This window comes from Miscanthus floridulus, chromosome 8 (assembly GCF_019320115.1).
Source record: "Miscanthus floridulus cultivar M001 chromosome 8, ASM1932011v1, whole genome shotgun sequence".
NCBI classification, from domain to species: domain Eukaryota; kingdom Viridiplantae; phylum Streptophyta; class Magnoliopsida; order Poales; family Poaceae; genus Miscanthus; species Miscanthus floridulus.
In genome coordinates this window covers 15505170-15530151 of record NC_089587.1, presented here as the reverse complement: position 1 = coordinate 15530151, position 24982 = coordinate 15505170, and the positions used below count along the sequence as shown (strand labels likewise).

General features: G+C 45.5%; 1 protein-coding gene and 1 non-coding gene across 2 annotated transcripts; one reads left to right on the top strand and one right to left on the bottom strand.

Annotated features, from left to right (window-relative positions):
- The first annotated feature begins 3208 nt into the window (after positions 1-3208).
- On the top strand, positions 3209-3317 carry LOC136478738 (small nucleolar RNA R71). The gene has a single exon (XR_010764451.1). It is a non-coding gene; the product is annotated as a small nucleolar RNA R71 (small nucleolar RNA).
- A 7967-nt stretch (positions 3318-11284) lies between these two features.
- Positions 11285-23404, bottom strand: LOC136471198 (V-type proton ATPase catalytic subunit A-like). Its single transcript, XM_066468940.1, has 19 exons — positions 23198-23404; positions 22404-22530; positions 22249-22304; positions 22104-22160; positions 21900-22011; positions 21742-21779; positions 21535-21636; positions 21380-21436; positions 21220-21291; positions 20971-21072; positions 20663-20858; positions 20311-20417; positions 13257-13451; positions 13054-13140; positions 12673-12777; positions 12408-12505; positions 12240-12318; positions 11769-11857; positions 11285-11692 (listed from the first exon to the last, which is right to left on the bottom strand). The coding sequence occupies exons 1-19, from the start codon at positions 23267-23269 to the stop codon at positions 11578-11580; spliced, it is 1866 nt and encodes a 621-aa protein (XP_066325037.1). The 5' UTR covers positions 23270-23404; the 3' UTR covers positions 11285-11577.
- Between the last annotated feature and the right edge of the window lie 1578 nt (positions 23405-24982).

The following is a 24982-nucleotide window of genomic DNA, read 5'->3' as shown; positions in this document are numbered from 1 at the left end:
GACACAACGGGGACTAGCGTGTTGGCAAACACGTGAACCTCGGGAGAAAAATCATCGTGTCAACCTTATTCTTCCCGTTGGTTTGCATCCCCATTACACAAGCTTGCAATTACTTTTATACATATTAAGCTTGTGTAGTTGCTCTTGTAATTAGATAGCTTGTGTAGCTTGCTAATTACCTTCTTGCTTGTGTAGCATAGAAGTAGCTCCCTTGCGTGGCTAATTTGGTTTTAGTAACCTTGTTAGTCACATTGCTTAGTTGGTGTAGCTAAGTCTTTGCGCTCTCTAATTAGGCATTGGTTGCCTTGTTATTAAGCATTGCTAGTGAGCTTAGTTAGCTTTGTGCTTTTGCTTACTAGCATGTGTAGGAGCTCCCTTGTTGCTTAAAGTACTAGAGGCATAGGTTTGTGTGACCTTGCTCCTAGCATTGGTTAGGTGAGCTCTAGCTAGCCCGACACCTTTGTTGCATAATTGTTATCTTTGCAAGGTGCTAGTGAACATATATAGTGGGGTATAGTCTTGGCTAGACCGATAGTTTTAATTCCGTATTTGTATCGGTTAGTCGACGCAATTGAGTTTTAGAAAAGACTATTCACCCCCCCTCTAGTCCGCCATCTCGACCCTTCAACTGTGCTACATCCGGTCATCACTTGACCATTGGGATCGGACGCTCAATATTTAAAGAGAGGGATGACGTGGTAGCCATCCGTTAACCGGACGCTGGCAGGGTACGTCTGGTCGATCTGACCGGCGCGTCTGGTCGCCTTGATTTTCAGTGGACTGAGGAGCCAACGACTCTATTTCGTGGGGGCTTTTATTTAAGCCCCATGGCCGGCTCAAGCTCACTCTCTTGGCCATTTGCATTGACATAGCAACCTTGTGAGCTTAGCCAAAGCCATTTCACTCATCTCCATCATTGATTCATCATTTTTGTGAGATTTGAGAGTGAATCCAAGTGCATTGCTTGAGTGTTTGCATCTAGAGGCACTTGGTGTTCATGTTTTGCTGCGAGATTCGCTTGTTACTCTTGGTGGTTGCCGCCACCACCTAGATGGCTTGGAGCAGCGAGGATCATCGAGCGGAGGCTGGTGATTGTCTCCGACTCAAGATCGTGGTGATTGTGAGGGGTTCTTGACCTTTCCCCAGTGGAGAGCCAAAATGCACTCTAGTAAATTGCTCGTGGCTTATGTGATCCTCATCTTGTGTTGGTTGTGTGGCACCCTATAAGGAAAATGGACTCTAGGCCCATTTACTTTGGATTTTGGTGTTTGATGACCAACACAACCAAATTGGACTAATGAATTTGCAAGTGTTTGTTTTGTAGTTCAATAGGGTGCAAGACGTGACTTGGACGAAGATGACATGATGATCCGATGATCAACACCATAAGCAAGACTTAGGAGTACAAGAAAAGACCCAAGATATCAAGCAAAATCCAAGCATGAAGATAGGAACCAAGCCATAGGCAAGATCGTAAAGAAACGAGCTCATAGAGGCGATCGAACGCTGGACCGGATGCTGGAAGCGTGACCGGACGCTAGACCGGTGGCTCGGCAAACAGGTGACCGAATGCTGGACCGGACGCTGGCGGCAACCGACCGAACATAGGGCATCAGCGTCCGATTGAGTATAGAGAGGTTCTAGGCATGTGAAATTGCGACCGGACATGTCCGGTGGCAGGCGACCGGACACTAGCAGCGTCCGATCAGTGGTTCACGGCTGCAACGGTTGGGATGACCGGACGCGTCTGGTCAGGACGAGTTCAGCATCCGGTCAGTAGCAGAAAAGCGGGACTTCGTCCCCAACGGCTACTTTCTTAGTGGGGCTTATAAATACAACCCCCAACCGACCATTTGAGATGTGTGGAGCTGAGGAAACATACCAAGGGTGTTGATACACCATTTTAGTGATCTCCACTTGCATAGTGCTTAGTGTTTTATTAGGTGATTAGCGTAGGTGCTTTGCGAAGTGCTTAGGTTGATTAGACCACTGCTTATGCGCTTGCTCTAGGTTTAGGCCTAGTGTTTAGTGAGGTTTGCATACCTCTTACCACCCGGTACTTACGAGCACCATTGTTGTACATCGGAGGGGCTTCAAGTCTTGCGAGATTACACCAATCGAGTTTATGGTGTGGCCGCCACCGTGTATCGGAGGGAACAAGGCCCGCGACGTTTTGGCCGGAAGCTTGATAGTGAAGACGACGGGGAGCATCCGGGAGAGCTTGCCGGAAGGCACGTCGGAGACCCACTTGCACATGGGGAAGGCTCGAGGCTATCTACAGAGTTACCCGACCAGGAGCTTGGCCCTTGCGAGGGATTCCTTACGAGGGGCTCCAACGAGGACTAGGGGGAAGCTTATGCGCTTCTCGATACCTCGGTAAAAATACCGGAGTCATCAACGAGAGTTTGCATATCTCTACCTTGCTCTTTACCTTCCGCATTGACATTGATTATATTACTCTTTTGCGGTAGAGGTAGCAACATACTAGCAAAACCGTTGTTGCACTTTTAGATAGTTCATCTTTTGCATAGGTTTTGCTAGAGGTAGAAAAGGAGGCCAAAGTTTGGAAGTCGAGTTTTTTTAAGTCACCTAATTCACCCCCCCCCTCTTAGGCATCACGGTCCCTTCACACCCTATTGAGGGTTTGGCGTGTGATGTGACTTAGCCCGTGAACCTCCAAGTGAGTGAATCACCATAACGAGGACTAGCTTGCCGGCAAGCAAGTACACCTCAGTAAAAAAAATCATTGTGTCATCATTTGATTCTAAGGTGATTGGTCTTCATTGGTATTCACTCTTGTGATTGATTGGTTCATTCCTCAACTCGACGGTATAACCAACTTGCTCTCTCTCTTTACATTACCGTAAACTAGTTGTCATGCTCTTTAGTGTAGCTAGTTGTGAGAGCTTGTTAGTTTGGTTAGTATGGCTCTTTAGTTAGCCTTTGAGAGCATACTAACTTAGTGTAGTAACATAGCTATTGTTGTGATATACTAGTGATCATAGAAAATAGAATTGGGTAGGTGGCTTGCAACCCCAAGTGTAGAGCTAGCGCAAAATTCACTTCGCCATCTTATTGACTAATCATTTGTCTTAGTGTTGTTGTAGAAATTTTTAATAGGCTATTCACCCACCCTCTAGATACTAGGACCTTTCAAGTACTATTGGTCAACCCATGGTGGAAAGTCTGTATGAGTAGCCAATTCTTTATCCCATGATGAGAACATTTTGCAATGTAATCTTGAAAGCATTCCCACGCTTTAGGGATACATTCATTATGTTGCTATTGAAAACTTAAAATTCTCCCACGTAGAGCATTGGTCTTGCCTATGGGAAAAAACTTGGCTAGGAAGGCAGTGGAGCTGTTATCCCATGTAGTATTTCTATCTTTGTTGGCGTAGAACCATTGCTTTGCCTTCCCCAAGAGTGAGAATAGAAAGAGACGAAGTAGTATGGCATCTTTGGTCACTTCTTTGATGGTGAAAATGCTGCATATCTCTAAAAAATGTTAGAGATGAGCACTCGCATCTTCATGTGTCTTTCCACAAAACTGACTGGCTTGCACCATATTGATGAGAGCTAGCTTGAGCTCAAATCCATTATCTCTAATATCGACTATTGGTCCAGTACGGATATTGGTTGTAGTTGGAACAGAGAATTCATGGAGAGTCTTGTCAGCCATGGCTTCAAATTCTGCTATTAAGCTTTGTCTTATTTGGTTGTCTTCTGACTCTAAAGCTAAAACTTTCTGATTAATGCTTCTGGATCTTCAACGTAGTTTGTTGGAAGATCAAAACTAGTCATGCATTACCCTGCATAAGATAATAAAGTAGACAGAACAAGGGTAAGCCTATTTGAGCAGAGGTCAATGGTTTATCTTGATCACATCAATAAGTATAAGTTTATCAATACTTCCTTTGCCTAGCTAACTTTCTCGGCAATAGCGTGAAAGCTCTAGTTTAGTTTTGGTTAATTGATAAAACCCTAAGTGCTAACCTAGTTTATCAAAATGATTATGAGATAGGTAGCATTACTCCAAGTGATGAAGCAATAGCGAAGATCATGACGATGGTGATGGCATGGTGATGATCAAATGCTTAAACTTGAAAAGAAGAAAGAGAAAAATAAAAGGCTCAAGGTAAAGGTATAAATAGTAGGAGCCATTTTGTTTTAGTGATCAAGACACTTAGCGAGTGTGATCATATTTAGGTTAGATAGCCGTACTATTAAGAGGGGTAAAATTCATATTGAAATGCGGTTATCAAAGTGCCACTAGATGCTCTAACTTATTGCATATGCATTTAGGATCTAGTGGAGTGCTAACACCCTTGAAAGTATTTGTGAAAATATGCTAACACATGTGTACAAGGTGATACACTTGGTGGTTGGCACATTTGAGCAAGGGTTAGAAACTTCACCGACAGAGTGTCCGCCGTAGAGTGCGGATAGTCCGACAGTGCCACCGGTGCCCTAGACAGAAAAGACAAGGGTTCATAGAGTGATCGGACGCTGGTGGTGTAGTGACCGGACGCTGAGTTCAGAGTCCGGTCAGTAGCAGCAGTGAGCACGTGTCTCGGTCTTGTGACCGGACGCTGGCAGGGTGCGTCCGGTCAGTGCTGACGTACACTGACATGAGGCACATAGAGGAAACGTTGAGTGACTGGACGCCAGGTGAGTCCGGTCGAGCATGACTAGATGTGTCCGGTCGTGAAATTTCACGTTTGGAACCTTACTGGAAACGACCGAATGCTAGGGTCCTGCGTCCGGTCACTTTCTAACTGACGCGTCCAGTCATCACTTGACCGTTGAGATCGGGCGATCGGCATTTGAAGCCGATGACACATGGCAAGCATCGGGCGACCGGACGCTGGGGTCCTATGTTCGATCGATCTGACTGGAGCGTCTGGTCACCCTGTGTTGTGCCCAGTGAAGGGGTACAACGGCTCTATTTCGTGGGGGCTTCTATTTAAGCCCTATGGCTGGCTCAAGCTCATCTTCTTGGCCATTTGCATTGACATAGCAACCTTGTGTGCTTAGCAAAAGCCCTCCCAATCATCTCCATCATTGATCCATCATTATTGTGAGATTGGGAGAGAATCCAAGTGCATTGCTTGAGTGATTGCATCTAGAGGCACTTGACATTCGTGTTTTACTGCGGGATTCACTTGTTACTCTTGGTGGTTGCCGCCACCTAGACAGCTTGGAGCAGCGAGGATCATTGAGCGGAGGTTGGTGATTGTCTCTGGCTTCGATTGTGGTGATTGTGAGGGGTCTTGTGCCTTTCCTGATGGAGAGCTGAAAGGTAACTCTAGTGGATTGCTCGTGTCATTGAGTTACCTCACTTGTGGGTAGGTTCTTGCGGTGTCCAATTGTGTGGACGAGGTTCGTGCAACACCTCTTAGCCGCTGAACCACCAAGTGTTGGTCGACACAACGGGGACTAGCATGCTGATAAGCACGTGAACCTCGGGAGAAAAATTGGTTGTCTCTTGCCCTTTGGTATTCTCCCAGTGATTGATTTAGTATTCATCTTGTGATGGTTCACTTCTCTACACGGTGGTATAATCACCCTACTCACTCATTTATATTCTTGCAAACTAGTTGTGGCAAGCTCTTTAGTGTAATTAGAATTGAGAGCTTGCTTTATTATTTTAAGTTCATCTAGTGGAGCTCTTTAGAGTAGCAAGATTGAGAGCTCTTAGTGAGTAGTAACATTGCAAGTTATGTGTCTAGTAATCATTGCAACTAAAATTGTTGGATAGGTGGCTTGCAACCCTTGTAGAGCTCGAGCAAGTTTGCATTTCGCTGTTTGTTATACTAATCAAATTGCTCTAGTTGATTTATAGATTTTTTAAATAGGCTATTCACCCCCCTCTAACCATATTAGGACCTTTTACAGCACTAGAAATGCTTATTGATATTTATTAACTTGTCACTTATTTTAGTAGCCACATAATAAATGTCTACATCTCTTAACATTATTTTACCAGGTTGTCATCCCTAGTGATGATGCCAGAGATGCTTGTTGGTACTACTTACAGGGTGTTTGGTTCTTTAGTAGTTCCTAAAATTTATGTCACATCGAATGTTTAGATACTAATAAAGAGCATTAAATATAGATTAATTACAAAACTAATTACATAGATAGAGGCTAATTTGTGAGATGATTTTTAAGCCTAATTAATTTGTCATTAGCACATATTTACTGTAGCACCATGTTGTCAAATCATAAACTAATTAGGCTTAAAAGATTCATCCCGTAAATTAGTCGCAAATTATGTAATTAGTTTCGTAATTAATATATATTTAATACTCCATGCATGTGTCCAAACATTCGATGTGACAGGAATTTTAGACACCCCTATAGAAACCAAACACCCTCTTAGCATTACCACTAGAATAATACTTTGTAGTTTTTTATTATTTTATGTGACTAGGAAGAATATATATATATATATATATGAAAGGGATCTGTAAGCGCACAGATAATATACCATTATAGCACTTTATCCGGGAGTATTCCAGGTATCGTTATTTAAATTTTTGCCACAGTGAAGGTCTGGCAAGGACATGTATTGATAACTTATTTTGTTGATGGAGAAGTAAACCATAACCAATATTTTACTCATAACAGGAGTAAGTCAAGAGGTAAATGTATATATGAATGGTGCATAATAACTAATCTTTGATCACTCAGAGTACTCCTTTCTAAGAAATTAGCATGGTTAAGTAGAATATTAGAGGAATAGTTCCTAAGTCATTCTTAATTACAAGTCAAAGCATACATTGATTAGTACAATTACACTTAGTAATCATGGCTAAGATCAACTTCATATCTACATATAAGGAATATTACTAAGGAAGATTAAGAACATAGCTTGTCTTCCTTCATAACTAGATCCTAACTGTCCTATATTCGGGGAGTGGACTACAAAGGACTCAACGAGAGTGTCACATTCACAATCTACCACATGACCAGAAATATAGGGTGCATCCGCAGGTAAACAACATATAAGCACCACGCTTACACAATGTTGACCACTCACCCCGTGTACACCAGAGCGAGCGCTATACGAACTTATGCATGAATATGTTGATAATCCAACTATACTAAACATATAATCAAAGTAGACAATGAACATGATAACTAGAAATATAAGCGATATGAATAATAATGTCATAACAATTGTAGCAAACATATAAAAGTAACGAGATATACAAAAGAGAGAGGGATACAAAGATTATACCAAACCACGCTCTTGACACGATCAGGAATCCAAGCGAAACCTGCTTGCCTCCCTCTAGACCTAGCCTAACTAGCTATGCCCTAGAATATGATGGAGCTTTGAGGATGATTAGAGTTTCTGTCTTCTCAAATGACTTATGTCTCAGGGGGGGCAGGCGTATATATAGGCCGGAGCGTCAATTCTGAGCCATCGGATCAAACTGATCGACTTGAATAAACGGCGTAGATGCAATCCTTAAGGCGGTGGAGAACCGACGGAGCGAGGTGGAGGCTGACAGGTGGGGACCCAGACTGGTCGGGCCCACCTGGCGGCCTCTCGCCCTCCGCTTCGGTGTGGTGTCCTCTGGAACTTTCTAGAGTTGTTTATTCCGCGGATAATCGCGATTAAGTCTGACATCTAGGTCCACTTTGACCATTTTCTGGATAAACCCTACAGAAAATACAGATTCACCAAAACCCGTAGTTTAAACCCCTAGACCTTTGTTGGTGATCATATTATGCTCTTATACGTATTATATTGACGATTTATAATGTTTATTAACTACCGTCAACAGCTGGCATTATTCCAAATTGCACTTTTATAGACGGTCAATGTTTTAATGTAATTATTGCTTCATTACCGATGGATTAAATATAAAATATACATATCTTTTGTAACTAAGTAGAGATATAAGTTTTAATTTTCTCCCATTGCAACGCACGAGCATGCTTGCTAGTTCTTCCTAAAACATGAAGTTTTACAACTCCTAAACAAATATTAGAAGGAATAAAAAGAACCATCTCCAAGAGTTTCTAATAATCCACTTCTAAAATATAGAAGATAATTTTATATCAGGAACCCTATACTATTTCTAAATTATCCTACCACTTTTATATATTTCTTTCTCTCTTGTACATTTGCATCAGGAACCATTTCTTGCTCTTTATTCTTTCCACGCCCTTTCACTTTAGATTGGACGACAAACACGCGTGGGTGAGAAAAGATACGCGCGACTCGGAAGCGTGTAACTTTACGCGAAACATGGTGACTTTTCTTAGGAGGATGAAGGAGTTGTTGGAGATGAGTTTTTTTTTCATCCTGCTAAAATCCAAGGATTAGGAAAAGATTTAGGAAACTCTTAGAGATGCTGCTTGGATTTCCACTTTTGGTAGTGTTTAGATGGCGATTTTTTTGCAAAATGCTACTGTAGCATTTTTCGTTGTTATTTGACAATTAGTGTCCAATCATGGACTAATTAGGCTTAAAAGATTCGTCTCGTGAATTTCGTCTAAACTGTATAATTAGTTTTATTTTTTATCTATATTTAATGCTTCATGCATGTGTCCAAAGATTCGATGTGATGAAAAATCTTGAAAAATTTTGCAAAATTTTCTAGAACTAAACTGGACCTTTATCAGGATCGTTCGTAGTAGCTCGAGAGAGCATACGGATTGAAGAAAAATGAAATATTTTTTAATTTGAGCCTTTTGAACCTTGTTTTTCATCTGATCGTGATTTTGTCAAAATACTAGAGCAAGTCTGAATACTCTCCTGGTAGATTTACGATAAAGATCTAATTGTGCAGTTTGGACGTCTAGTCTCCACTTTTATCACGAGAGTATCGTGCAAATTGGAGAAAATTGTAAGCCTCCACTTCTTTATCTGATCGTGATTCCATTATTTTGGTAAGACGTTACAACAAAGCTAGAGCCCCCCATGGGTGGGTTTACGGCAAGGCTTACATGGCTTTTCATCTGATTTTAGGATTTGATGTCTAAGCATTGGTTTTCCACGTTCATCACAGTCGCTGGTAGTAACTTAGGAGTAGTGTGTGCATTGGAGGAAAATATAATATTTTTTTCAATTTGAGCCTCATAGTTTTTTTTATCTGATTATGAATTAACTATTTTGTTAAAGCGTTACAACAAACCTGGAGCCCCATGAGTGGGTTTACTGTAAGGCCTACATCTTTTCTATCTGGTTGTGGGGTTTGGACGCCTGGGCTTTGGCTTTTCACTTTGATCACGATCCCTCATAGTAACTCGGGAGCAGCATGTGGACCGAAGAAAAATGTGACATTTTTCAATTTAAATATTTTATTATGTAAACTTTTTCTATGTTATTATTCAAACTTTTAGATGTGTTCAAGTCGATCAAAAAGTTAACATATTTAGGAATTCAGTAATAATGTAAGATCTAAAAAAAATTTAGAGCACATGTTTCTCAAAACATCTAACACGGTCCACAAAACATATAAGATAAACTCCTCACGGGCATATTTGAAACCAAAATTAATGGTAAGGGAGAAATTACTTAGATTTTCATAGTATTGCGGTCTTATGGTATTATAAACATGGTTATGTTATTTTATAATAAAACTAGTTATGATATATTTACATTTTTTTTATAATCTCCTATGACTAAAGCCATGTTCATAAAATAATGTTGTAGTGCGTGTTTCTAGCAATTTATAGCTGTATTGCTTTGATGTTATCATAGCATTGCCATTTTTTACCTTTATTTTGTAGTCGTTTAGTTTTTTAGACACGCCTTACCATGAAGGTTAACATTAGTACACATAAAGTACATCGCGGCCCCCTCCACTGATGTTGACATCAATATAGACATTTAAGGAATTAGCTTAGTCCCATTCAATTAGTAATCAATGGAATTTACATGTTTGGTTGAATCCAAGCATTAATTTGATACATTTTTGGTATTTTGTCAAAAATGGAAATGGTATAAGAGGTGCATACAAATGGCGATTACAGGCACGAGTCCTCGTATATTATAAACAAGAATGATTCAAGGAACGTAGTTACAATACAACAAGTGTCAATTGAGGCAATGGATAGGATAGGATAGCGCTCTCTCTCTCTCTCTACCCAAACATGGAACACCCCAAGAGGGAAGGTGGGCATTCGTCCAGCAACCTGTCGATCCAAATTACAACACGCCACAACAGGTCGAACATGTCCCCGCACACGTATTAAAAATGCCCAATCATTAGGCATATTAAAGGTAGTCTCCAAAACACGATTAGAAAACTACTAGTACGAGAGAGGGAGCAGGGAGTGTTAAGGACAGACCATCCTGGCTAGACACCTCAGCTGCGGCAGGTCTTGACCCAGCGAGGAAAAATAAAACCCACTCTGTTTAAGTAAGCACTCAGAATAAGTTCATTTACTATGTCAAATGGACTTTACTACCGCGTGCACGCGCAGGATTTCGACTTCTAGCGCGCGCACCTCGCACAATAGCTTTTAGTCGCAAAAAGAAAACAGCAGCACTCTTCCCCAACGACGCCCTTGCCCCCGCCGCCGGCCACCGCCCCACAGCTCCGGCGAACCCTAGCGCCCGCGGTGGCCGCCCTCTTCTCCTCCCCCCCCCCCCCACCCCACCGCAGCCATCTTCTCCAGCTCCGGCGAGCTCGCTCCACCGCCATCTTTTCCAGCTCCGGCGAGCCTCCCCCGCCCCGACCTGGCCCGGCCACCGCTCCCGCCGCCAGCTCCCCTAAACCGTCCGCCAACCATCCCCACCGCCTAGCCTACCTATAGCCCACCGGAGTTGAGGAAGATTGGAGAGAGCTCGCCAGAACCCTAGAAAGCAGATCGAGGACGAGAGAGGAGGAGAGGCCTACCTGCCGCCGGATCCGGCAAATCCGCCGCCGCCGCATCTGCCATGGGCGCACGTGTGGGAGGTGCTGGGGCTCGGGTGCAGGGAGGCGATGGACGCAGGCATGGGGAGGAGGACGCTGGACGCCGGTGAGGATGTCGCCAGAGAGAGAAAGGGAGAGACAGAGAGAGGGGCGTGCGAGGGGGAGGACGGAGGAGTCGAGAGAGAGAGAGGCCAGGGAGAGGAAAGACCGCGTCGGTGCGTGATGACGGGGTGAGCGAGCGGAACGTAATGATGAGCGTGCGCACTCTCTAGTAAGCATTTCCGTAAAAAAATCATAAAGTTCATTTTCTTTTACAACCATCCTATGCGATAGTATAGTTGGAGATAGAAGGGAATGTTGAACTCCAAATTCAGCCGTACAGCAAAGGTCAGCACGATCAAATCCCAAAAAGGCAACATAGTTTTTCAACAAACAAATAGAAATGATGCTGATGTTTGAATACATGGACATTGTACTTATTCAACTACAAGCATGCCCATCGCTTATTACAATGATAGCAATAAATGATACATCGAAATAAACAAGGTGCCCATTGGGCACTGATGACTAAAACAGTGGTGGCAAAGAGATGGAGCAGCGGTGGGGAAAATTCTCATACATGACCTCAATCGACAACCTCCCTATCTTATAAAACATTTGGCGGTCCTTATTGTTTACACAAAATCTACAACAGTTCACCGTGCCTCATCTTCTAGATTGCGGAACCCAGTGGTAAGATCATCATACAGTTTCTTAAATTTGGCAACCAAAGCTTCTTCGCCTTCGGCAGGATCCTCAAACTTCTGAGATCTGTAATTGTACATAGAAGGATCATTAGTGATGATGCCACCAAAATTAGTGTTCAAAATAAGTTAAGAATACTTACACTAGGCGATAAAATAGATCGCCCAAGCGATGTTTTATGACACTGTATGTTATCTTGTGGCCGTCAGTACCAGCTGCCCGCTCCACAGCCTACAAACAATACAAGCATATAAATTATTCTTAAACCATGAATACTGTCTTAACAAGCTATTTATTAGTTTAGCTCACTCCCAAGACCCTAAACCCTAAAAACGATCTAAAAGATGTAAACTGCAGATCTAAAACCCTAAATCCTTCTTGCACTCAGATGGAATTTATCATTGAAAATCTTGACAATAACTAAGGATAGCAGAAAGGTGGAGCAATATTAGTTTACAATAATCGGTTAGAAAACATTCCGAAATTTAATAAGATTTTTTTATCATTGCAGACATTCCGAAACTTAATAAGATTTTTTTATCATTGCAGAACAATCAGGCGAAAAACCATTTACTCAAAAACTATATAGAAGTACTGCCAGTTGAGAGCTTACCTGATTTGCCAATGTGTTGAAGTGAATAATGTTGCGCATCATCCAAACGGATTTGTAGAATGGACAGAACTTATCATATCTATATTAAACAGCGCTTGTCAGAATTATTAAAAAATAAAATGGAGAAAAATGAGCAGAAAAACATGTTGAAATAACTAGGGGACTCACGGGGTAAATGCATTTTGTGCCAAATAATCTTCTCTCAGAAGCTTTGCTGTCTCCAGTGTAATCTTGTCAGATTCTGCCAGCGCATCTTTACCAACAAGCTGAACACAGGGAAGTCACAATCAAGACAATGTTGTGCTAGTGATAAAATTTTAGTCATTAGCATGTTGCATGACAGAACATGCCAAGGCAACATAATAAAGGAAGAAAGGTTGAAACATCATGGTATTTTGTGCAAGTAAATGAAGAAATGATGAGCAAAATCTACCTGCACAATTTCATTTAGATCGTCCTCCCTCTGCAACACCTCACGTGCATTTGTCCTAATATCAATGAAATCTGGATCAAACTTCTCATAAAAGGACTCAAGGGCCTGCAAGACAGAAAGTGGTATGCTCACATAACATCATCACTGGAGAAGATCACAACAAGCAAATGAAGAACTGTAGATATTTGAGAGAGAAAGAAGACAACAAACACACTAAGCATTACGGTAAATAAATCAATAGAGCACCCTTGCCACCTCACAAAACAATGTAGACATTTTCAACAACCTTTATAATTCTTTTCTTGTGCTCCATATTTTGCATGATACTTTTAGAGATAATAAATGTGAGCAAAACAAGTTTTACACAAGTCAGGAAATAACCTTAGAGTATTTCGAATAGGAAATGAGCCAGTTCACAGATGGGAAATGCTTCCTTTGAGCGAGCTTTTTATCTAAACCCCAGAAGACCTGCAAAAATGAGCAGCACATGATTTAACAATATATTGAAACAACAAACACTGTAAATCAGGCTGGACCAATGATCGGAGGACTGAAGTATTGAAGTAATTTGGCAGCCTTCTTACCTGAACAATACTGAGGGTTGCGGAGGTAACAGGATCTGAAAAATCACCACCAGGAGGAGAGACGGCTCCAACAATTGTGACACTGCCAGTCCTGTCTGGGCTTCCCAGGCATTTCACCTTACCAGCACGTTCGTAAAAGGATGCCAAACGTGAAGCCAAGTAAGCTGGGTAACCACTATCAGCAGGCATTTCAGCCTGGACCAAAAAAAGTGCATCATTAGCTGTTGAGTCAGAGACAGAATGTGAAAAATGATCAACACAACAAAACAGAAGTTCAAAGTGTTGGCGAATTGGGCTGCCAGAGGACAGCTTGGCCAGCAGGCCGCTTGGATCGTATTGAATTGCAAAAATAACTACTTGATACAAAGATGCTAACCACTGCATATATAAGCAAGTGGTGTACCTACTCCTTAGAATATTCTAACTGCATAAAGCAGATGCTATGATTCCTACTTGGTTGCCAAGGCACCATGATCAACTTGGTTGCCAAGGAAACAGAAAAAACACATGACAGTGAATAGTAAATATCTATAGTAGGTAACTGGAAAAACAAGAACACTAGGCTAACTACTGACAATTCTCCCCTTTAGCCTTGTGGTCCTTGGAAGTGATGTGCTTGAGCCCAATTCTTCCCCTCATCTCTTCAAATTTTGATCTTCCAAGAGACTTGGTTAGAATGTCAGCCAGCTGATCAGTGGTGGATATGTGATCAGCCCTGATACTTCTATCTTCCAAGCAGTTTATGATGAAATGGTACTTGATTCTGATGTGTTTACTGCGCTTGTGAAAGACTTGATTCTTGGCTAGAGCAAGTGCAGACTTGCTATCAACCTTCAGTTCGACCACTTCCACATTCCTTCCAAGGAGGTCTGCCAGCAGCCTGGATAGCCAAATAGCTTGTGTTGCAGCTGTGGTAGTGGCAATGTACTCAGCTTCACAACTAGATAGAGCCACCACCTTCTGCTTCACTGACTGCCAGCACACAAGATTGCTTCCCAGAAAGAACAGAGTGCCACTAGTGCTCTTGCTGGTGTCAATGTCCCGAGCCAAGTCACTGTCGCAGTACCCAACAAACCTTGCTCTCCCTGGAGCTTTAGTGTAGTGAAGTCCAAACTCCAGAGTACCAGCCACATATCTCAGGATGCGCTTGATGGCAGCTTGGTGCTCTGCAGTCGGCCTGTCCATGAATCGACTGACAAAACCTACTGAGAAGGCTAAGTCAGGTCTTGTGTGGACCAAGTAGCGCAGGCTGCCCACCAATCTTCTGTATTGGGTAGGATCAACTTCTGCAGCCGTGCTCTGCCTGCTCAACCTCAGCCGCTCCTCCATTGGTGTATGGGCAGGGTTGCAGGCATCCATACCTCCTAGCTCAAGGATCCTCTTGGCATAATGGGTTTGCCTCAGAGTGATCCCAGCTGAATCTTGGTGTACTTCGACCCCCAGGTAGAAGGACAGGAGGCCGAGGTCGCTCATGTCGAAGACCTTCTTCATCTAAAGCCTTGAAACCTTCTATGGCTTGAGTGCTGGCACCGGTGATGATCAAATCGTCAACATAGACACCGATCAGCAGCAGCTCCTCCCCTGTTCCTCGCCTGTACATCGCAGCTTCATGGTCGCTTTGCTGGAAACCCATCTCCTTGAGGGTGGCGTCCAGCTTGGCGTTCCAAGCTCGTGGAGCCTGCCGTAGGCCATACAAAGCCTTGCGCAGACGGTACACCATCTTCTCCTTCCCGGCGACGATGAAACCAGACGGCTACTTCACGTACACCTCCTCCTTGAGGTCGCCGTTGAGGAAGGCTGATTTGACGTCCATGTGGTGGACGCGCCATCCTTCTTGGGCCGCCAGCACGAGGAGGACTCGGACAGATTCCATGCGCGCCACGGGAGCAAACGCGTCGTCGAAGTCGATCCCTTCTTGCTGGACGAAACCCCGCGCCACCAAGCGCGCCTTGTACTTGGTCACCGCACCCCGCTCGTCCTTCTTGAGCTTGTAGACCCACTTCAGAGTGATAGGCCGGTGACCGGGAGGAAGCTCCACAAGCTCTCACGTGTGGTTCTGCTCAACCGCCTTGATCTCCTGTTCCATGGCGGCCTGCCAGGCAGGATCGCCTTCAGCCTCCGCGAAGTTGGCCGGCTCGCCGGCGTGCGTGAGGTGAAGCTCGGCGAAGAGACGTGAAGCCGACGGCGGTGTGGGCGCATCCCCGACGATGTTGGGCATGGTACGGTACCGCAGCTGCTCGCCGTCGAAGGAAGCGTCAAGACGATCGTCGTCGTCCTCGAGCGGTGACGCGAACTCAACCGGGTCCGCCTGCTCGGTCTCTGCTGCTGGTGAAGCAGAGGAGGCCGGTGGATCGTGCTCCCCTGGAGCTGGTGATGGCGTGCGCGGTTGAGCCCCGTCTGCGTCGACTCCCCAGAACTCGATGTCGAAGTCACTGGAGGCGGAAGCAGATGTCCCGGCGGCCGAATTGGACCAATCCCAGCCGCGCCCTTCATCAAACACCACGTCGCGGCTCACCTTGACGCGTCCTGTCGCCGGATCGAGGACCCGGTAGGCCTTGGCGCCCTCGGCGTAGCCGATGAAGACCCCAGCCTTGTCGCGGTCGTCGAGCTTGTGCAGCTGCCCGAGCTCCCTTGTGTAGGCGACGCAGCCGAAAGTGCGCAGATAGCTCACCGTCGGCGCTCGTCCGTGCCAGGCCTCATAGGGGGTCTTGCCTTGCAAGCTTCTCGTCGGCGCGCGGTTGAGCAGATGCACCGCCGTCATCACTGCCTCCCCCCAGAATTTGGCCGGCATGGACCTCTGCTTCAGGAGCACGCGTGCGGTCGCCACGACCGTCTGATTGCGCCGCTCCACAACACCGTTCTGCTGCGGTGAGTGTGGTGCAGAGTAGTGCCGCTTGACTCCTTCGGCAGCGAAGTACTGCGCCAGCTCGCCGACGGTGAACTCTCCTCCATTGTCGGTCCGCAGCACCTTGAGCTCACGGCCGGTCTCCTTCTCTGCTTCGGCCTTCACCCGCTTCACGACATCCGCAGCAGCATCCTTGGTCGGCAGAAGCACCGCCCACATGAAGCGGGTGGCGTCGTCCACCATCAGCAAGAAGTAGCGGCGCCCTCCTGGAGTCGCCGGCGTCACCGGCCCGCACAAGTCGCCGTGGACGAGGTCCAGGGGCGCCTGCGCGCGGTACTGCGCCTGCTGCGGAAACGGCTTGCGGCGGAGCTTGGTGGTGACGCAGGTGTCGCAGACTTGCTCCACATGCTTGATCACCGGCATCCCCCTCACCATCTCCTGCTTGCCGAGCTGGTGCAGCGCCTCGAAGCTGAGGTGCCCGTAGCGCTCATGCCACCTCCATGACTCGTCCTCCTTCCTGGCGGTGAGACACGCCGGCTGCGCAGCCTCCAAGTGCAGGATGTACAGTCGACTGGGCCCGCGATGTACCTTGGCGAGAAGACGACCACGCCGGTCCCAGATTCGGAGCACTCCATGTTCAATCTCCACTCTGGAGCCTCCTTCGTCGAGCTGCCCCAAACTCATAATCGAGTTCCGGAGTGCTGGGATGTAGAAGACGCCATGGAGGACACGCTGCTCCCCGTTCTTGGCCTGGAAGACGATGGAGCCGGTCCCCTTGATCTCCACTCGAGACGAGTCGCCGAAACGCACCGTGCCGCGCGCCGTGGTGTCAAGCTCGGCGAAGAGCTCCCGGCGGCCGGTCATGTGATGCGTGGCCCCGCTGTCAAGGTACCAACCGTCGAGCGCCTCCTCGTTGGCGCTAGTGTTGAGGAAGACGCGTGCACGCGGCTCGCTGATGTCGAGGGAGACTGTGGCCTTGGAGCAGACGGCTTCGGTCTTCTCGTCGAGCTCGAGGAAGCCGTGGGCGAGGAACAGATCACCATCATCGTCCTCCGCCTCTGCGACGTGCGCAGCACCGCCACGCCCACGACCGCGCCGTCCACCTCGATCACCTCCAACGCGGTTGCCTCCTCCGCGTTGGTTGCCACCACCGCCGCCGCGGTCACCACCACCACGGCGCGGCTGGCGGCAGTCGCGCGCCCAGTGGCCGCGATCACCACAGTTGAGGCAAATGTCGTCGTCCACCCCGCGATCGTCGCCACCGCCTCTGTCTCCTTCTTGCCGCCGCGTGGACGACGTCGCGGTTCCTTGCCCGACGCGGAAGCGGCAGCCGCCTCCTCCTTGGCACGCCACTGCTCCCTTGTCAGCAGCAGTCCACCGATGGCGGCCGGTTCCGCGTCCAGCGCCTCCCTGTCGTCCACCGTCTTCAAGCGCCCAGACACCTCCTCGATGGTGAGGTCCTGGAAGTCGAGAAGCGTCTCGATGGCGATCCGGAGCTGGGCGTACTTCGGCGGCACGGCGCGCAGGAGCCTCTCCACCGCGCGCTCTTCATCGATGTCGTTGTCGCCGTGGAGAAGCTGCTGCTTCAGGGCCATCAAGCGAAGGATGAAGTCCTCGATTTGCTCACCCGGACGGAAGGCGAGCTTCTCCCAGTCGCTGCGGAGTCGCTGGAGCGTGGCGCGGCGCACCCGATCGACTCCGATCCGTGCGGCGGCGATGGAGTCCCAGGCCTCCTTGGCCGATCCCTTCTCAGACAGCGGCATCTGCATCTCCTGCGGCACGGCGGCGATGATCGCCTCCACCGTGCGCCTGTCCTCATGGTACGGCAGGTCCTGGTACTCAATCGTGTCCCAGAGTTGCCGCGCCTGGAGCTTCAGCTTCATGATCGAGGCCCACTCATGGTAATTGGACTTGGTGAGCATCGGCCAGGTGGAGCTCGAGCCAGAATCCTTGTACACGGTCTGGATCACCGGCGAGCAGCCCCTGGCCCGTCCGCGGCGGCGATCCTGATCCCGATCGGGCGACCGCGTCTGCCTGCGCTCGCGCTCCGGGCTCCTCCGCGGAGGCGGGCGGCGATCGCGCAACGGATCCTCCTCCACCAACTCTCGACGCAGAGCCGCGGCCGTGGCGGCCGCGTTCCTAGCTGCTGCTGCTGCGGCCTCCGCGGCTTGCTGCGCCTGCGCGGCTGCGGCCTCTGCCGCGGCCAGACGCTGCGCACGCTGCTCGGCGGCGGCGACGGCTGTTGCTCTCTGCGGAGGTGGCCATGCCTCTCCCTTTCTCTCAATCCCGGGCTCTAATGCCAATTGTTGGTAAATTGGGCTGCCAGAGGACAGCTTGGCCAGCAGGCCGCTTGGATTGTACTCCCTCCGTTCCTTAATATAAGCCATATAGTTTTTAGCATTAATATTAACGCACGGCTTGGGAAAGGATGTGAGACCGAGGAAAAAAAGAAAAATCAGGCCATCTTTTCTCTCCCAATCAGATTGCTTCTTAAATCTAAAGGATTGGTTAGGGCATGTGCTATGTACGGTGGGAAGGTTTCCAAACTAATCGGCGTGGGAGCTGATACGTTCCTATATTTTGGAATTTTCTTTAGAAATCTATATGGCTTATATTAAGGAACGGAGGGAGTATTGAATTGCAAAAATAACTACTTGATACAAAGATGCTAATCACTGCATATATAAGCAAGTGGTGTACCTACTCCTTAGCATATTCTAACTGCATAAAGCAGATGCTATGATTCCTACTTGGTTGCCAAGGCACCATGATCAACTTGGTTGCCAAGGAAACGGAAAAAAACACATGACAGTGAATAGTAAATATCTATAGTAGGTAACTGGAAAAACAAGAACACTAGGCTAACTACTGACACAAAGTATTTCATATTATCTCAGAGCTAAAACTGCTTTACTAGTGATATAGGCCTATTTGCAACTTAACTAGGAATCCGAGTGTTATGTGGGTGTTGGGATTGAGAGGAGAGAGTTGAGGGGAGCGACGGCGACTGTCATGCTACAGTACCCACGGGTGTTACAGTGCCCCCCGGTACTGTCCACGGGCTAGGGCTGCGAGGGCGAGAGGCCGGCCGCGGGGCCTTTGCCCACGGCCGAGCAAGAGGGGGAAGGGTTTTCTTCTTAATTCTTGCTTATTAGATTGATACATCTTCTCTCCTTATATAGAAAGGTTTACTTGACTTACAAGCAAGGCTTACTTGACTTACAAGCAAGGCTTACTTGACCCCTAAGCAAGCGACCCTTATCTCTAATTAACCGTAACACTAACGGGCTATACCGCCAGCCTAGGCCTATGATGTACTCAACACCGAGTCATTCATTTCTCTTAGGCCCCATTTGGATCCTTGAAATTGAATTCATTTTAATAATCATAATTTAGACACATACTAATTAAGCTAATATGGTTGTATATGGATTATATTTGTATATTATTGTTGGCTATACGAGAGAGATACTTATGTGTTGCATTTCCACCGTATGGGAGCGAGTTGAAGAACGTGTTACAAATTGCAAAGGAGAAACATAGAATGGTGATCTATAGAATCAATTTCCATCTCCCACCCTATGAATTTGAGATAGGCTTATATGTGAACTTTGGAAAGTGGTGGAATATCAAATTCCAAGCCAAATAGCCTAATTTATTAAGTAGATTTCAATTCCTCCAAATGAAAGGAACCAAACGGCCCCTTAATCATCAGTATCACTATGTAATAAGCTTATAAATCACAAATTAATAGCATAGTATTTACATTTGAAATTATATGTTCCTAAATATAAGTTTATGGGTCAATCTTAGTGTGTGGCCAAATGATGGTACCATAAATGGGACATCTTACCAAATTGTGACAGCAGAGGTAGCGACAAAAATCATAGGTAATTGACAAATACAAATTATAAGATGTTTTGGCTTTTCTAGATAAATTGATTTTAATATGTATCTAGACATATTGTACATCTAAGTGCGTAGCAAAAGCTATGTACCTAGAAAAGCCAAAACATCTTCCAATTTGGAATGGAGGGAGTAAGATGCAATGAGAGAAAATCCAACATCACTAAAAGATCATGTTGGCATTACACCTGATGAACTAGAGACTATTTTTTTTTTTTTAAAAATGTTTTCTATAATCTGTTATATGTTATTTATACTTATTTTAAAATACACCAATTTGAGGACAGAAGATGAGTAACATACCAAACGCCCTGAGATCTCACGCAATGCCTCAGCCCATCGGGAGGTGGAGTCAGCCATCATACTGACGTTGTAGCCCATATCACGGAAATACTCAGCAATTGTAATTCCTGAGGGAAAAAAGGCAGAATATGATTGTTAACAGAAACTATGCACTGAACAGCAACAAGCAGAGATACAGCTGACAGAGGCACCCATATCATCAAGGCTGTCTCCTAGTCCTAACCATGTAATATTTCAATTTTGGTAATACGTGCTGTGAAATATTTCTGATATTGATATGTTTCCTACCACAGCACTTTGATATCTGTGGCTACACAACTAAAGGTAAAATATCAAGGCAACAGGGTTTTACCTGTATAAATGGAGGCTTCACGAGCAGCGACAGGCATGTTTGATGTGTTAGCCACCAGTGTTGTTCTCTTCATGACTGACTCCTCACGGCCATCAGGCAATGTCATCGTCAACTGGGGGAAGTCCATGAGAACCTCAGCCATCTCATTTCCTCGTTCACCACAGCCCACATAAACCACAGCTTCGGAATTGGAGTACTGCAGATAACATTAGGCAAAGTTAAAATGAGACCATCAAGACAATAAAAGAGAAAAAAAATATGTACAGCTGCAACAGAAGGAGCAGTAGTAAAGGGTGAGGGGAAATCACCTTGGAAAGTGCCTGACTAATGACAGTTTTACCACAACCAAACGCTCCTGGAATAGCACAAGTGCCTCCCAGAACTGAGGGGAATAGCGCATCCAGTACACGCTGCAACCATTTGAAAGCATACAAGACTTCAAGATTTAATAGAGTACGATAAAGGGAAACATCATCTGAAAATGCTTGGCGATTTCAAGTTTTTAGCAAGCATTGATAATTGTAGACAACCAAGCTCAAGGCAACTTATAGACAAACCTGCCCTGTCAGAAGAGGTGTATCTGCAGCAAGCTTCGACGCAACAGGCCTTGGTGAACGCACAGGCCATGTCTGCAAGGAAATGAATTAAGCATATTAAACGGATGCTTCAATCCTTACGAAACTTGATCTTCTGCACAAGACAATTAGCTTTTTTTACCTGAAGCATGGTAAATTTCTTTTTTCTGCCCTGAAATTCCAATTCTAGCACCGTGTCCTGCATAAAAAAAACAATAGCAAGGATTGAGATTAAAGCTCAGAGGTAGAAGACACCAAATCAATAAGGCTTAGTATAAGGCAATAATATCAACCTACCTGCAGGTTGTACTGACCAGCTGGTGCAATGTAACTTATTTTCCCCATAGAACCCGGCGGAAGAGCAACATGGTGCTGCATCAATGTATTCTCAAAAACAGTCTGCAACACACAGTCAGCAATCATTAGGATGTAAACATGGGTCAACAGCATGCATCTACATATCACAGGCAGCTAGTCTTAAGAATGAATGTCATAGGAACTTACAGCATATAGATCTCCGCCTGTGATGACATCTCCAACACCTGGAAATATAACACAAGAAAATCTATTTAGATAACATCGAAGTTCACATACAACTTAGAGATAACAAAAACAGCATGCAAGACCATTTGGATAATGCAGGTACTACATTAAGTCATTACCTAGCTTCTTTGGCTGAAATTCCCACAATGCATCTTTGTCAAGGGCAGGAACTGAAACACCACGAGGTATATACACATCTCCTGACTTAATAGCAATGGTTTTTAGAGGGCGCTGCAAACGTAATAGAGGAGGGGTAAGGACAATAGACAAAAAGTAACAAAAGTAAATGACCGCAAAAATGAGCCCTGTCATGTTCAGCGCACCTGGATACCATCAAAAATGTTTCCAAGAATTCCAGGTCCCAATTCAACTGAAAGAGGCTGCATGGGAATAGCCATTACACGTTAAAGGATAGGAAAACAATGACATTAAAAGATATAGTAAGATTAAAAGACAACTAAAATGCACCTTTCTTGTTCTCAAAACAGGGTCATTAACCATCAGTCCAGCTGTTTCCTCATAAACTGTAACACACAAATGACAGCGCTTGCAAGGTTGGTACCATATCTAGGAACTTCTCAAGGGTGAATAATGTATTATAGATGATCAGCCATGTTGCATACCTTGGATTGTAGCTGAATCGCCCTCAAGACGGATAATTTCCCCTATGAGGTTATCATGCCCGACGCGAACAAGTTCATACATGGCAGCACCGCCCATTCCATCAGCAACGACCACAGGTCCAGAGACCTGCAATAACCCAGCATCAAGGTTAATCAATACGTCATGAACAAAATGAGACTTGTTATATATATAACGGTGGTGCAGAACATCAGCGGAAGATGTCATCTCTTGTAAACAGATGGCGATTAGCCAAGGTAGGTAATAGGATATAGCATCAAAGGTACAAGCAACTACATTGTGGCATTAGAAGCTCAAAAAATGGATCTAGCTTCTACAAAAACGGTAAACTTACGCACATCTTCCACTAATTGAACTAATCACATGGCAACGCAAACCAAATACCACAATAATCCTCAAGCATCGAGGTAGTCAAATCAAGACATTGGATCAAACAATAGTACATCGTCAATCAAAATACCACTCCACAATCTCCAAACTACTGGACCAAGCGTCCAAGCCACCCCCACCAATGCTGGCTAGATCCCAGCACCACCTGGACAAGGCCAGTCACGCCTGAGAGATCCACGACAGTAACCGTCAACACCACCCAAATCCCAAACCGAGAACCCGCAGGCAACCAAATCTGGCAGCAATTCAGCTCGATCCGAGCACGCCAGACGCCGAGGACTCAGCCACTGTACCGTGCAGCCCGCGCCCACCAGAGATCGCGCGAAATCGAGCAGCGGGATCTAGGCGCAAGCAATGCGAGCGGGAGGAGGGAGGAGGCGCGGACCTTGCGGACATAGCCGTACTCGCTCTCCTTCTCGGAGTCCTCGAAGGTGGTGACGTGGTCTCCGTACGCCATGGCCGCCGGCGGCGAGAGTGGTCGTCGGCGTCGGCCTGGGTCGGATCGCGCGGCGTCTCGTAGCGATCTGGTCGGCGAGGGGTAGCGGAGCGGAGAGGACGCGATGGGGAGGACGGCCACGCAGGCAGGGCGGATTCAGCCTTAAATAGATGGCGTCGTCGATTTTTATTTCGCTCTGTTTTTTATGGAGCAGGAGTATCGTGTTGTGACGAGATGTGTGTTGTGATTTGTGAACTTGTTGCACGATCGGATCGGAGCACAGTACCGTTTTGTGTTGTAGCTGCAGCGGCCGATGCGGACGCTGACATATGGGACATTGTTTAAAGGTCTTTTAAGAATATAAATAAACTTGCTAGTTCGAAGAATATGTGATCGGAGACTCGGAGTACATACATTTGATGAACGAACTGTGGATTTATTAGCACTGATACTGGGTTATGGTTCTTTTTTTATTTGAGCAAGGGAGTGTTAAGCTGTCCTGCTATTAGTATTTGTTTTCCAGATGGTATCATGATGCAACTTGCAGGGGATTTTTTTTTTTTTTTGACTTGCTTGCCCTTTATTATCAGTTGGCCGAAGCCTCAAACATAATCAGGACATACACGCACCTCGTAGTTATATGCCACGTCTCCGAGCGATGCGAACCGGATCTTTGCTTAGCTAGAGAATGTGCTACCTTATCCGTTTGATTGGAGGAATTCTGGAGAAATCTGGAGGAATTTGTGAAAGAAAAACACGATTTCGGATGAAAAAAAGAAACGGATCAAACCGGATTTAAAGGCACGCAAACGGGCCCTTATTACAATTCCTACTAATGGAAGAAAGAGAAAATTCTTGAAAAAGTCTAAGCTCATCAATCTGCCGCAGAATAGGATCGATGATTGAAAGTTGGGTCTCCACCTTGTTCCATAGATGAACCACCTGGAGGCAATCAGTTCGCCCACCCGCTGTATACCCAGCTGCGCAGCAAATTTAGCACCATCCCTGCACGCCATCGCCTCCAAAGAGCAAGCGTCCAGGCCCTTGTCATAATATGGCAATCAGTCTCTATGCAACTTGCAGTTTGGGAAACATGGTTGGCTAAGGTTTGTGAGTCTCATTTCTTTTTGACCGTGAGAAAAAAAATCCTTTTGCGCTTGCAATGCAATATTGACATTATGGAGATCAGGAGATGTATAAAGGTTCCATCCAAACTAAAAATAGTTACTACCGCCGTCTCAAAAAAATAAGTTTACTTCGATCACGGAAAAATCATATAAACGTCTTGTTTGCTTGGGCTTGTTTGGCTTATAAGCCGTACTTTTTCAGCCAACAAACAGTATTTTTCTCTCACACCAAATCAGCCAACAGTACTTTCAGCCAGGATTTATCAGCCAAACAAGCCCAAACGAACAGGACAAAAATATATTTTAATTTACTTTCTCTTCCAGTACGTTCTCATAAGTGTAACACCCTAGGTGTTAAGCACTTAATAAAGACTTGATCATGTTCATCATCATACATAACTATTAAGCATTAAGGCATAAATGCATTTCATATTTCAATTATAGCATGAATATGTTACTTATGATGTGTTTCATATGTTCCATGAAATGTTAGCAATAATAGTGATTAAGGTTCTTTATAATTTTATAAACTAATAATTTGTTTAAACAATTAAAATTTTGTTAAAAATAAACCCTGTAGAATAAAGTGTGATTTATAATATAGAAA

Bases quoted from the DNA above. Each gene is read 5' to 3' on its own strand.
- LOC136471198 (XM_066468940.1), bottom strand. From the start codon at position 23,269: ATGGCGTACGGAGACCACGTCACCACCTTCGAGGACTCCGAGAAGGAG. The intron at 21,780-21,899 runs GTAATGACTTAA...TTATATTTCCAG, and splicing joins ATTTCAGCCAAAGAAGCTAG to GTGTTGGAGATGTCATCACA. The intron at 21,073-21,219 runs GTTTGTCTATAA...AAATGGTTGCAG, and splicing joins CACCTCTTCTGACAGGGCAG to CGTGTACTGGATGCGCTATT.